The sequence below is a fragment of the Phalaenopsis equestris genome, unplaced genomic scaffold, assembly GCF_001263595.1.
Source record: "Phalaenopsis equestris unplaced genomic scaffold, ASM126359v1 Scaffold000609, whole genome shotgun sequence".
Taxonomy (NCBI): domain Eukaryota; kingdom Viridiplantae; phylum Streptophyta; class Magnoliopsida; order Asparagales; family Orchidaceae; genus Phalaenopsis; species Phalaenopsis equestris.
Genome location: NW_018165049.1, coordinates 790,822 through 805,552, shown reverse-complemented (window position 1 = coordinate 805,552; position 14,731 = coordinate 790,822). Strand labels below are relative to the sequence as shown.

Below are 14,731 nucleotides of genomic sequence, written 5' to 3'. Positions count from 1 at the left end.
AGCATGTTATATTGTCTTTTCTCTTTACTATACAGTGTATTGTTACTTTTCTTTCACACTGCTGATACACTATGCCCGATACACTATGCCCTAGTTTAGGATAACCTAGTGGTTAGGAGCATGTTCAAAACTAAAACTAAATTAGGAGGAGCTACTACGAGGAGTTTGAAGCAAACATCGTGGGCAGCGCGACGAGGAATAATTTTCAGGCGGATCTGCAGCAACGAAACATCTTCACATCATATGAACATTTTCACAACTCTATACACTTTCCTTAGTTTAAATAACAACCCCTATGATCATTTCTTTAGGCTTTTTGCACAACTTTGTTGTGTAATTATAAGTCCTAACGTTTTAGGATTCCGAGGTTACCGTTCGGTACGGTGTAAATCCTCATGTCTTTTAGGCTATTTGCATAGTCTGGCGTTGTGCAAACATAAGTCCTAAATCCTAAATAATTTGCAGGATTGAAATATCAAATAATTATCACTTCAAAGACATAAAGCCGAACAATAGGATAGTTGGGATATCTCTGGGGTTTCTCCTAGATCTGTGATGTCCCCTACTTTTCTTCCATTTGGATTCCTTAAATAATTGTTCCTATTTTGAGTCATTCCCATTTAATTTTTCCATGTCCAATCGTGAAAACCTAAACTTTGAAATCTTGAAAACAAAATCACCTGATCTTAATCGAGAGTCTTCTTAAGTGATTTCGATCATTTAAGATGTAATTAACTATAAGGGGATTGCCTCTATAGGAAACCAGGAACCCAGATAAAATAAACATTATCTAATCCTCGTGTTAGATAGGGGAACTTGTTGGCCTTTTTATGAAAAATATTTCGCAGACCAAACGGATGTCACAAATTGTTTAGTCTAGATGATTGAATCTCTATTACAAAGTGATATATTTATTCTTCGGGATAAGTGTATTGCTTGTAGTATTGTATTAAATCATCTAAATTATTTGAAAATGTGAGACTCGTTTGGTCTCACTTATTTTAAAAATTAAAAACGTTACTTCTTTAAAAAAAAAAAGTTATATTTATATTTAAATTATTTCTAAAATCACAAAATCATCACTTTTTTTTCAAATTACGAAGTTGAACAATAAAACGGCCGACAATAACATTGAGCCAGAATAAGATGACAAAATTTAATATATAATAATTCTCCTAAAGATAATGAAAATAATGATGAGGTCGCTGCGGATCTTGATCCTCATGGTTTGATAAAAATTTTAAAGTGAGTGCTTATCTTAATTATCATTACATAATTTCCTTTTTTTTATCAATAATATTGAAATTTTTTATTTATCTCTTTATGATGATAAATTAAATAAAAAACAAAAGTGTTAAAATAGTCTCCTAACTCTTTCCAAGGAATGGGTCATCTTACTCCCAAAGTTTATAAAAGATGTAAATTAGTTCCCAAACTCTTTTGATGGGGCTGAAATAATCCTCCATGGGAACAATTTCAGCCACCTATTAAAATAACATGGAGACAAATTTTGCACTCGCATAAAATTTATAATTAAAATTATCCATGTAAATAGCAAAGGGACTATTCTAACACTTTACTCTTAAACCAATAAATCATTAGTTTCCATCATATTTATGAACTATTTTAATTTTATGAGTTTTCTCTTTTTTCTATTTTGAGACATACTCTTCATCTTGCTAAGAGAAATTGCATTAATTCCCAACTTCATCTTTTTAACCCTTCCAATAAATTGAAGATAGCAAAGTAAACAAAATAAGAGAAAACATGGTCTGTTCTCCAAGGAACCACCACCACCACCACCAACAACAACAAAAAAGCCTTAATTCCACTACGTGGGGTCGGCTACATGAATCCTTTTTCTCCATTACATCCTATTTAGTGTCATATTTTCATTTAGTTCTAGTAAATTAAGATCATTTTTAATACAATAAGCCCAAGTCTTCCTAGGTTTACCTCCTAGGTTTACCTCTGTCTTTCTTAACACAAGTCGAATCTAAAACATCTACTCTCCTAATAGGATCATCAGATGGTCGACGTTTAAAAAATTTTACAATAAAATAATCTTGGAAAATTTAAAGTAAGATATGAAGAGAATTAAGACAACATCAACATGCACAAATTGCATTCCCAATGAATAAAGTCTTTAAGTTATATCATCGAGCCATCTCAATTAGTAAAGTAGTCCTTGTTTAAAATTGTGCAATATGAGGCACGCATTGAGACCCGCATCAACATTTTATACAAAAAAATTGAAACAAGGCATATGTCTCGCTATCCCAAAGTGTTGCATACATCTCACCCCAGCTGAGTACCGCCTTTAGGCTCGCCTAGCCTAAATAAAAGCTTATTTTATTTAGTTTATCGATAATTTTATTAACAAAATTAAAATTAATATAGATACACCACGTCTATTAAAACTCACATCACATACACTAAATAATAATAAATAAAAAAGATATCTAGAAATTTTTTGTATTAAGAGTTTTAATTATCAACATGATTATTATTTTAATTAATATTTTTATTAATGATTATTGATTAAAAAGTAGAAAACTACGATTAAAGATAATGAACAATGAGAGAATATAGGTGCAAATAAAAATAAGGCACGAGATAAACAATTCATTGTGTCAATGATCCTAATAAAAATCAATTGGGTGATAAGAGTAATAAGAACTTTTAAATTTTAAATTTTAAATGTTATTGACTTGGCATATTCATATTTAAATGGGGTACAATATCAATTGGAGAGAGAGACTTATGTTTAACTTATTTTGATTGATTTGTTTTGATGTTTTAGTATTTTATTTTAATATCTTGGCTTCTTTTTATAATTTAATGTTTATATAACAAATTTTATTTAATATTTTATGTTAGGATATTAAAATGCTACTGCTAATTTTATGCAAATTTTTTTTTTATGTAGTTAGAATATTGTTATAGAATTTTTTAAGTGGATCCACCTACGTGCCACCCAATTCCTATGTATTCACATATCTGACTCCTAAACTTCGATTTTTATGTACATGCTACCCCATCCCTAGCTTTTGGCAATAAGTATGGGTGGCCTATACATAAAAATTGAAGTTTAGGTGTCTAATATGTGAATACATGGGAATTGTGTGGCATGTAGATAAATATCCCCATATTTTAATAAGTTCAGAAGTTAGAATATTAATTAATATGTTACTCCTTACTTTATATTTTATAGTTTATATAATAATTTTTTTAATTTATGCAATTTTAAAATTTGAGCCTTCCATCTCGCCTCATGAATGAAAAACGCCACAATACCCAATTGTGCATATTTTAAACCTTGAAATCATGTGAAAACTTGATTACAATTAGCCCTTTAGTAAAGTATTAGAGCGTCCACTCATCCGTCAGAAGCAAGCAATGAATGAATTATGATCAGTTGTTCAGCGGTAGCCAAGTCAACTAGTTGATATTTGCGCAATGAATTGAGTGGTGCTCAGCATTGGAAGGGTAATCAATACTAAGCCACTAAATATTCAGCCAGCAGAGCCACAGTCCAGTAGAGTAGGCTGAGTCACTCTCAACCACTAGACTGATGCAATGAGAACGGCTTCTAACCTCTTCTGATGGAGTCATATTTATCACTCTCATGAGCACCAAATATCAAAACATATTGAATTGGATAAACAAACAGCAGCCAAGCGACAAATCAACACTCATGATAAATTCATACAATACACAAAGTTTAGGTATTTAGTTTAACTAAAACTAAATTATTTTCATGTCCTTATCTTCTTCAGTAAAAGCAAAATGTTCTATACTCACATTTCAAGAAGAGAAAAACATGATGCAAGTATTAGGAGCAGCTAACGATATATAAATAGAGCCAACTTTAATACGATCGTGCTCATGGTATATCAGTAAAAAGCTCCCAGGTTTCAACGGGCATACAAACTGCAAATCACCACAACATTTTTACATGGAGCCAAGTCAGGAAGCTTAGATGTCAACTAAGTGTAAAAAGAGTTAGCCTTAAGGTATTTGAAGGTAAATGATTCAAAAGGGAGTTAAACTGCAATATCCAGTTTGTAACCACTAAGCCCAATCTCCATGACAACTTGAAAGTTTTTAAGGTATAATCCACAAATTTTCCATACTTCATAAAATGGTTAATTCCAACAAATAAACAATTTAGGTGAATCCCAACTCAATGTAGGAGCTAACCAATAAGCAAATTAACTTAGAATGATGAGAAACTAAGAATCCTCACTCAAACCAAAATGGCACAAAGAAGGTAAGGTAATATAAAGACTTCTAAGTCTTTTCAATGCAAGGCTTAGATAGGATGACGGAAATGAACATGTCAATCAACTGATCATTTTTATTAAAGATCAATAATTTTGTTTGTAAAACCAATAAAAAACTGAAAGAAGAGAATGAAGAATATGAGTACACCACACCACAACTAGATTAAAAGCTTCAACAAGATTAATCGCTTAAAAAAGCCCACAAGTTATACCAACAAGAAAAAAACATGTCAGGAAATGCTAAGCAAATTTACCAAGCTGAGAGCTTCCAAGAGATTAATCTCACAGTAGCCAACAAGATTGTTCCTCGACAATTTATTGGTCTGCAAAACATAATGATTGTCAAAAGTATAGTACTCATAGAACTACATCAATATATCAGAGAACTAAGAAATGATGACATTAAAGACATGCTTAAAAACTGCATCAAACAAAGAAAAAAATCAACAAGGTTAGGTTCATGGCTGTGACAGAGAGACATGAGAAATTAAAAAATAAAAACCATTATAACAAAAAAAGAAAAAGGTTAAGATTATGTCCTCATCCCTTTCAAGTGCTAATGAGATGGCAACATAACGGTAAACAACAGTCAATAATGGTTGATCAAAAAATAAAAACTCCCTGAACATCATCAAATAAAGAATATATATTCCTTAGAAGAAAAAAACAAACATTAGCGTAGGAATATTTCACCATTAATGGTTTGTAACATACCTCAAACACAGATATCCGTGCAATATGGGGTCCACCCCTCTCCAAAATAACTTTCTTTTCCTACATAATATTAATATGAAAATTTAAAATGGTTAAAAAAAGTAACCTCTTCAATTACAACAGCAATACCTAAAGAACTTATTAGTTGATAAGCTAACATTCTCTCTACTATCCAAGATAAATTCAAATTGAAAGATATGAAGACTTCAGTTTTAAATCATGGAAATACAAAGCATCATTCACTGCTGCTGAGGAAAAAAATCATGGATATTCGTATTCCTTTATTCTTAAGATTGACAGGGTAGAATTAAGTTCCTCCTATGTCTTTTTACATTTCTTCAGTTCTTTGCCTGTATGTAATTAATTAATGGAACAAACAAAACACCAAAAGCCCGCATTAAGAGCAATCCTACTCTCCAAGTAAGAATTGCTGAAGCAAGAGTGCATACTTCAACTAAATAAACCATCCAAGATAGAAATCTTCAGTTTTCCATGTGAAGAGAAAAAAAAGAATACATCTAAATTTGCATCCAACAGATCATTGGCTTTATTAAGGTAATGCCTTCAAAATTCAGCACCCGTCATGTTATGCCTGAAAACCTCCATAAATATTTTTGTAACAGCTTCATGATAAAAAAATAGTTCATAATCGATTAAAAGAAGAGCAAGTTGATAAATAAATGGTAGGGAGGTGTAAATGAACGAAAAAGGTGTGCAAGATATTGTTTGGCACATTTTTATATTGCTTTAATTTTTTTTTTTACATTTTATCTTCGCTCCTTTAAAAGGGAGCGCATGATCACTTACCTTTATGTTTAAAAGAATGCGAACAAAATTGGAAACAAAAGAAAAAAAGTTGCAAAAGCTACTTACTGATTTCCACACAGGTTCATCAGTTCTGCAACATATCCAGGACCAATTAAGGAAATGAGTTAGGTTACTCAAAATCATTGATAAGAAATTCAAACATAGTATGAGGATAATAGCATGATTTCAAGAATACAAGTCCACTGAGAAACATTATTTTGTGAAGAATACGTATGGAAAAATCATCATAGCTAGTAAGTGAATGCTTCTCTAATTCCAGAAATTCAATTTACACAAACAATAGATGCAGGTCTGTTAATACCTCCCTGCCTGAGTTATTGGGCCAAGCGCAATGATTATTACCAATATATGTTGATGCTCAATTATAAACAATTGTATGTATAAATGCTCACATGTATATGAAAAAGCACTTAAAAATTGCATATTAATGAATTCATGCACGCATGCCTAAAAGCATATTAATATGAAAGGAAGAATGGCTTGTGCAACAGTTTGTTCCGACCATCATTGTAGCATTTCATATGTTCCTCTTGGTAAGAAGAGTACTTCTTTGAGCATCTCTAGCTCGAAAGCACTATTCAAACAAGAAATTCAAAAAGGACAATATTTTCCAAAGCATAGAACTGAGGGAAACCCTCTAATGCTCAAAACAGTTGTTTGAAATAAGAAAAATACTAAAGGGTCCTTTCGAGGAGGGTTGCACACTTCCCATGTCTAATCCAGACTAAAATATATATAGAGAGCAAGTAGAGAAAATAACTTGATAAATAAACACACACATTGATGAAAGGATGCAATTTTAGTGGCTACAAATTGCATTGTGTGGGTTTGATGCGGAGCATCTTCCACGTTAGGCCAGGCAGGATGGGTTGGGGCACGGAACATTCCGTTATGAGATTTTCCTGCCCACAGGGGCATCTGACCATTATGGGCCCCTATTTTGTTTTATTTTGAATTTTACTTGGGGCTTCTTGTTGTCCTAATAAAAATATTATGTTGGGAGACCAATTTAAATACATTTTTTGCTTGATGTTATGCATTTAGAGATTGTTTCCTTTGAATCTATGCTCTTATGAGTGTTGTAAACTTCTTCACCTTCATATGGTGAGCTTTTATCATGATTGAGCGTAGGTGGTGAAACCTTCCAATGTCTGTATATTGCCGGCCAAGCTGCCGACCTCTTCCTCCTTGTTGTTTTTCCCTTAGTAAAGCAACCGTCGTTAATTCCTTTTATGATTCCCTGTCAATTCTCATATTTTCCCGTACTTAATCAGCAAACATGATCAACCATTAATTCAATCCTCATACACAATCTAAAAACCCTACATCTCTGCCATTTGATATCAAAGTCAAAATCTAATCCAATTTTCTAACCCTAACTCTAGAACTCCTCGTAGGTTGAAACTTTATATCCTAAACGGCCCACACCTCCACCAAAATCAAACTCTCATCATAAAATTGAGCACCATACGCCCTCTCTCCCATTCAATCAACACCATAATAACCTTCCATTGGTTGAAACCATAAATTGAGAAGGACACAACATGCCACCAAGTATAAACGTACAAAAAATTGTCCAAGAACTCACAATAAAGAATATGCATATAGAAATCCTCCAACTCCAGCAAAGGCTTGCTGACTTTGAAGGAGGATACCTTGAAATTCACTCATAGCCATAATGGCTAATCCATAGAGATGAAGAACAAATATCTTAGGGACTTGGCATTAACTATTTAAAAAGAAATAATGACTTAAGGGTAAAAATCGACTTATCAAATTTTGACAATCACATAAATCTGAATGTTCACTGAATGGCTATAGAATTTGGAACAAATCTTTGAGTACAAAAATATTCCACAAACAATAGAGTCAAATTGGCAATCATCAAATTCAACAAGTGCACTCGTGTTGAAAAACAGAAAGTACTTTCTACAACGAGAAAAATATAGTAAGATCATTAAATAGTCTACAATAAAAAAGACAATACAACACAAATATATTCCCCCGTATTATCGATAGTATATGTCTTTAAAACTCCACAATCTACACAAAAAAAAATCCATGGAGTATACAGGAGAATTTGAATAAAACGTGTTGAAATGTGAGTAGATAAAGCCAAGTGAGCATACAGTGGCAAGATCCATTGGAGAATTAAAGTGATCTATTAGCTAGGCGGTATAGCTATAGTCATTTTGGTTCCTAGTTGATAAACATACCCTCAATTTGAAAATGGAGACGTATTATCATCACATTAGGGCTGCCACAACCTTGCAAGCAGAGCTCAACCCTGTGAATAAGCAGCAACACCTGCTAGAGCACCCAAACCAACCTCACATGAGAAAAAATCAGCTCAGAAGTGGGAGTATGGATGGATCCAACACTTCCAAGACCTTAACAACCAGTAACACTTCAACTATCATAACTTGAGTACATTACATCCAATTTTTCAAACATAAGAATGATATATATCACTAAGCATGGAGCGATAGAATAAGTGGACAATAACACTAAATATATAAGAGAGATTGAGGATTTTAAGAAATACTAGATCCCTGCAAAAGGAAGAGGGAGAGATGTTAGTGATTTGACGGATCCTTCAAACTAAGCCAAAAAATAAATAATAATAGCCCCGTCAAAATATTTTTCGTATCAATTGAATCGTGACGGAATAGATGTGTAAACTTATAATTGACAAGGACAGTTGTGAGAATGTAATGTCTGCCCAATGATTGAAAAATAGTCTCATCACAGAAAAGCACACCAACCATATTCTTTCTGACTTTTAAAGAAAATGGATGAGATCACTATTGATAAGAGTTTAGTGTTCTCTATTATAGACAAATTTCAGAAGCATATGTGACGTGATGTAGTGCTTATGGGAGCTTGTCAAATCCTATTGAGCCTCCTCTGACATTATAATCGTTGCACACATCATGAGAGCAATAAGAACACACAATCGTTGCACACATCATGAGAGCAATAAGAACACACATTTATTCACCAAGGATGGAAAGTGCATTGTCTCTTTACTTTGAAAGAAGTCTGAGATAAAAGGTATTCATAAAATATCCAAGAACAAAGTGCCCATGTATGCCTTTTTAAAAATCTTGAGAGATGCTCTAAGGAGACCAGCACTATAAGTCCTAAAAGATTGTGAGTCCAAGTAGTCAATACCATCAAAAATGAAACCCCTACTGAAGCAGTTTCAGAATGTTCCAACTGATAGTTTATCCCTCTCACCATTCAAAAAGATCCAAGCTGAAAGAGATTTAATCCTAAAATCGATTATCCTAAACCAATTTGTTTAGTGGATGAGACCAATAAAGCACCAAGAGTTATAAAGCATGTTGCAAGCCTAATTACTAAAGGCTTAGATAGTGAGAGCATTAGCCCATTTGCAGTTCTAGTTTTGATTGTCATAAAGAAAAATTATTGTTGGTGCATGAGAATTGATAACAGGGATGTGAACAAAATCACAATTAAATATCAGTTCCCAATGCCACAGCTCGATGCTTTAATGGATAAGTTGCATGGAGCCAACATCATTTTCAAAATCAATTTCCAAAGTTGTTACCACCAAATCTAAAAGAGAGTATGAAACGAGTGAAAAATAAATTTTTAAGACTCGGTATGGATTGCATAAGTGGATAGTCATATTTTTTGGCTTATCCAATGCACCGAGCTCTTTAGCATAACATGAACTAAATTTTTCATGCATCCATTGAATAATTCGTCATTGTATATCTTGATAATATTGGCGCATAGCAATTCTATGGAAGACCGCTTAAGGGAGGTTTTTTAATGTTATCTTAAGAAGTGACACATTTTAACTATACAAAATTTATTTTTGGGATATGTTACATCAGCAGTTGGCATTGAGATGGATCCAGCTAAAATCAAGGTTGTCATGAATTATTCCGATTCATAATCATTTTCTTGGGTATGTCAATTCCATGGACTGATTTATTTCTATAGGATGTTTATCAAAAATTTTAACTACATGGCAGCGCCCTTGCAGAGCTGTTCAAGTTAGACAAATTATCTCGATCAAATGAGGCATGAGCTAGTTTTGAACCATTGAAGTAGCAGATTACCCGACCCCTACTTTAGCGCTTCTAAATTTCAATCGAGTATTTAAAATGAAGGGTGATGTCTCCAATATGAGGATTGGAGCTAGGACAAGATGAATACCCTATAGTCTTCTTCAATTAGAAATTGAACCACTGAAGATGAAAATATTCCATATATTACAATTAGTTATATATTATAACAAGAGCCCTTAATCATTAAAGTCACTATATGTTGGCTACTGAGTTAACTCTTTATACTTTTTAGAAGGAATTGAGGTTCTTAAATAATCAGCGTAGGCTGAAGAGAAAACATACCTCTTGGGTGGATTTTCTCTCTTCATTTAATTTAGTGCTTGAGCGCAAAGCTGGGAGTCCAAATAAAGTGATTGATGCTCTGAGTTACCATCATCTATTAATCATTTCATGTACTTAGAAGTAATTGGTTTTAAAGTATAGAAAATTATATATTCCACTGACAAAATTTTTAAGAGATTTGGTTTTGTTGTCATAATGGGGTGTGTTAGCAAATCCATATATTCGATGAGTACTTGTTCTTTCAGAACAGATTGTGAGATCTCACTCTGAGAGTCAATCTTGCAGAAATGTCACAATAGCGATATGTCTGGCCATTATGGCAAAGACAATACTTTTATTAGTGATAGAGAATTTTTATTAGCCTATAATACTACAGGATATGGAGAGGTATGTTTGACAATGCATGGAATAAGACTCGGTTATAGTAGTTGTAAACTACTCTAAAATGACACTTTGTACCGTACCACAACATGATGGACGTCTCACATATTATAGATATATATTTCAGGCAGAAAATTCAACTTCGTGGCGTTCGCAGGACAATCACTTCAAACATAAATGTGATATTTATGAGTCATTCCTGGAGGGTTTTATGGGGTAAACTGAGTACAAAGTCCTAGTTCAATTCAACGGTCCTAGTTCAATTCAACGGCATAATAAATCACAATTTAGAAAATCACTTTAAATTCTTTGTGGAAAAAAAAAATCATAGAGGACTTGATTTTCCCTCAATTTTAGTTTGCCTACAACAATTCACTAGCCAGTCCGTATGCCAATCCTTTTGAGAATGTATGCAGGCAAAATCCCCTCACACTTTTAGAGTTAGTGCATATACTTCTAGCTTTTTAGTTAAACACTGATGTAAAGCAAAGAGTCAAAACGATTAATTCTTTACATGAGTAGGTGAGAATAAAAATTAGGAAGCTGAATATCAAATATCAAAAGCTAACAAGTCTAGGAAAGCTATGATTTTTAACGAATGTGACAAAATGTGGATAAAATTGAAACATAAAAGATTTAACGAAAGTTTGTTTAAAAAGCTCAAGCTTAAAACTAACGGTTCATTCAAATTTATCAAGAAGATTAATGACAATAGTTATCAAATTGATTTGTTGGGAGATTATAACATTTGCTATCTTCCATATTGTCGATTTATCATCATGCTACAAGATCCAGATGCTCCATGTGATGATGGTGAGTCTATTCCTGTCTAGGGAGAGCGATGTGAGGCATTTTTCGCATCCTCTCAAATGGTACAAGAAGTCAAACAAGAAGTCAAACAATGGCCCAAAACATCCTATTACAACATTTCTCCCGCACACAGAAGTAAGCCGACCCTTTTGGGCCCATTTTTTTTTTATTTTAAATTTGAATTAGGGTTTATTATCGTCGTAGTTTTCGTATTCCATTGAGAGACCTATAAGAACACCTTTTATTGATTTTATGCATTACAATTTTTTTTCCTTTCGATTCTTACTCTTAGGAGTGTTGTAACATTCTTCTCCTTCAAGTAATGAGCATGTATCTTAATCGGGAGTAGGTGGTAAAACTCCCCGCATTTGTATATCACCGCCCAAACCATCAACCACTTCTTCCTTGCTACATTTCCTCCAAGATAGCAATTGTCGTTGATCCCCTTTGAATCCTTTTCAATTCACATCATTTTTATCCTTCTTATTATTCTACAAATATCTCCAACTCTCATATTGATCCTTGTACACCATCTAGAATCTATGCCAGCACTTGGCATGCATCTTAAGGTAAAGAGGCAATTGACTTGATGTTATAGATCAGATCCAAAACTTGAGTAGCCGTGGGCTAATGGATATCAACGCCAGGACCAAATGGATATCATAAGCATGTCGACCTAGCCTTGAGGTAGCAACAAGTGCATCTAGGGATGATGAAGATAAATGAGAAAATATCATTTTTTTTCCAAAACTAGAACACTTGCACCTTAATACTCTTACAATAAGTCTCCTATCATCAAAGAGGAAATAATAGTAATGCCCCACCCACTCGCTCCTCTTGGTCATTGGCTTAACCCAATTTAAAATTCTAGGTTAGATATGGTTCAAGCCAATTCAAGCTCCTTCCGACAAGAAATGAATAATAAAGACCATATAGCTTTCCACACATCTCCATCAAAAGCACATATAACTTGCATGGTGCAACCATGGTCATTTAATGCCCGTCAGAGAACCTCGATTATTTAACCTCCAAAAAAAATGAAAGATGACTATTTACCATGGTAGGGAATGGTAAATCTTCCCTTGTCTTCCATGTCCTTTGTCTCCTCACCTCAATGTGTGTGCCATATGTAGCTTCCTTAGCTCAAGTTGACCCAAATTAGCCCATCATAGGCACTCAATTACTCATATCAATAATTGTTTTTTATAATATAATTGTGTTTTTTATAATATAATTGATATGATATGGACATGTAAAGTCAAGCATCTCCCCTTAGAAGGTCCTCACCTTACCCAAGAAAAACTATAATACCTGTAGCTCTTGTAACTCATAAGTTAAAATTTAGAGTCTCTCCGTTTAAGTGTGTGTTGTTAAAATTTAGAGTCTCTCTGTAGTGTGTGTGTGTGTGTGTGTGTGTGTGAAAATATATATATATATATATATATATATATAAATGGTGGGGGAAAAGAGATTATGCCCACTGCATAAAAGTAAGGGCAGATTGTCTCCCAAGTCTCCATCAAAAGTGAGAGGTTGCTTAACAGATTTTTTGAACAAAAAGCATGCAGTAATAGACAACATTCAATCCACTATGTGTTTAACTTTTTGTGGGTCTTTAGTACTGCCTATTAACAAAATTTATCACCGGATTTACAAAATCAGTAAGATATTTATGAAATTTTGGATTTAAGTTCCCTAATGTTTCCTTTAATTAAGCTTAAAATTCAAATTTCCTATATTCAGCAGCAGGAAGGATTTACGGATTTACTAAATCATACTAATATTAAATCCTGCTTGCAAGCACTCTCTTTCTAACTTAAGATTTAAGAAATCCAGTCAAACGCAAAAATGTCGAAGTTCCATGGATTTATGAAATTTTGGATTTGTTATATCAAATGTTTCCTTTAATCAGAGCAGGAGGGTGGATATAAGGGAATTATGATTTGCAGATATACTAAATCCTACTTGCAGCCTAACACCCCCTTTCTATCTTAAGATATTTATCTTAGGTCTCCAACCACGACAACTATATCAATTATTACAACCATGAGTCCCCACATACTGAGTAGAAATTGAGCCAAGGTTAAGCGAATTACTTGAATAATGACACAAAATAGTTTTCAGTACTTCAAACACAAAAAACATTACCCAAAACAACACATTAAAGACGCATATCCAAAGAATCTTAGTTGGTCTTTTTATGGATAAGAACGTGCTTCTCAAAAGTTTAGGAATCAAAACTCAAAAGTGATCACCAGAACCTGGATATTCATACTCCAAACTCAAATCATGCAATACCTTTACAAAGTTGATATTATGAGAGCAACTTCCCCGAGATTCTTCGGTAACGGAAAATTCCAAAACGCAGAACACGTAGAAAGGTTAAAAACCAAACTTAACTGATCGGAAACTTCCGTCCGGTACGTCCGCTCGCCAATAGACAAGCAAGCAATCCACCGATCCCTAAACTTCATTTGTGCCTGTCATTGAAACGATATAACTTCGGTTCGGCGTTCGTGTGCTGAGCGTTAACCCTACTGAAAATAAGAAAAGAACCGTCGTATGTCCTTACGCTGATGATTTCGATGCGGGCGACTCCAACGAAATCCTCGGGGGTGAGGTTCGTCAAGAGAAGCGGATCGGAGACCGGCCGGTGACCGTTAGACCTGAAGCGCCGGCGGAACCGGGAAAAGCGCGACGGCTTCAACGAAGCGTCCTCCCGCTGCCCCCTCAGCCTCGAGCTTTCGTTCCCCATTGCCTCAAAACTCCCAGAAGCTAAATCCTACTTGTGCTAAACAGTCCCTGAGAGGGAAAAGTGTGACGGTTTTCAGAGGCAGGGCGTTGAAGTACACCTGCCGCAAATGCTTCTCTGACCAACATTCGCTGTCCACTGAAGCGCGTTTTCCATTCGCCGTGCTCCAAAATATCAACCAAACTTGGCGCCATTAATGACCAAATTGCCCCCGGGAATATTATAGTTTTTTTTAATTCTCATACAATTTTATTTTAATGCATACTTTACAATTTTAATTTAATTTTAATGCGTACTTTACAATTTTATTTTAATGCATACTTTAATGGATAAATTTATCATCAAAAGTATATTTCCAGCATAAAAACTTTTAAAAACGGGAGGAATGTAGTTAATGCAATTGTTGTGGCAGTTTAAGAAATAACGCTGAAATAGTGTGCTCCAAACAAACTCTAGCCAATATATTACTTTCAAAGTTGTAGGGGCATTTATATACATAGAACAGAACACAATATATTTACACATCACATGTACATTTTTATATTTACACACACACACACACACATATATATATA

General features: G+C 33.9%; 1 protein-coding gene across 1 annotated transcript in view; it reads right to left on the bottom strand.

Annotated features, from left to right (window-relative positions):
- The window catches only part of LOC110029879 (phosphatidylserine decarboxylase proenzyme 3-like), a 127,154-nt gene extending 112,880 nt beyond the window's left edge, over positions 1 to 14,274 (bottom strand). Inside the window, exons 1-5 of the mRNA XM_020732364.1 lie at positions 13,977 to 14,274; positions 13,805 to 13,884; positions 5,874 to 5,898; positions 5,001 to 5,060; positions 4,541 to 4,609 (exon numbers count right to left, since the gene is read on the bottom strand). Coding sequence (XP_020588023.1) covers positions 4,541 to 4,609; positions 5,001 to 5,060; positions 5,874 to 5,898; positions 13,805 to 13,884; positions 13,977 to 14,159 — 417 coding nt within the window. The 5' untranslated portion in view covers positions 14,160 to 14,274. The remainder of the gene's footprint in view (positions 1 to 4,540; positions 4,610 to 5,000; positions 5,061 to 5,873; positions 5,899 to 13,804; positions 13,885 to 13,976) is intronic.
- Positions 14,275 to 14,731: the final 457 nt, after the last annotated feature.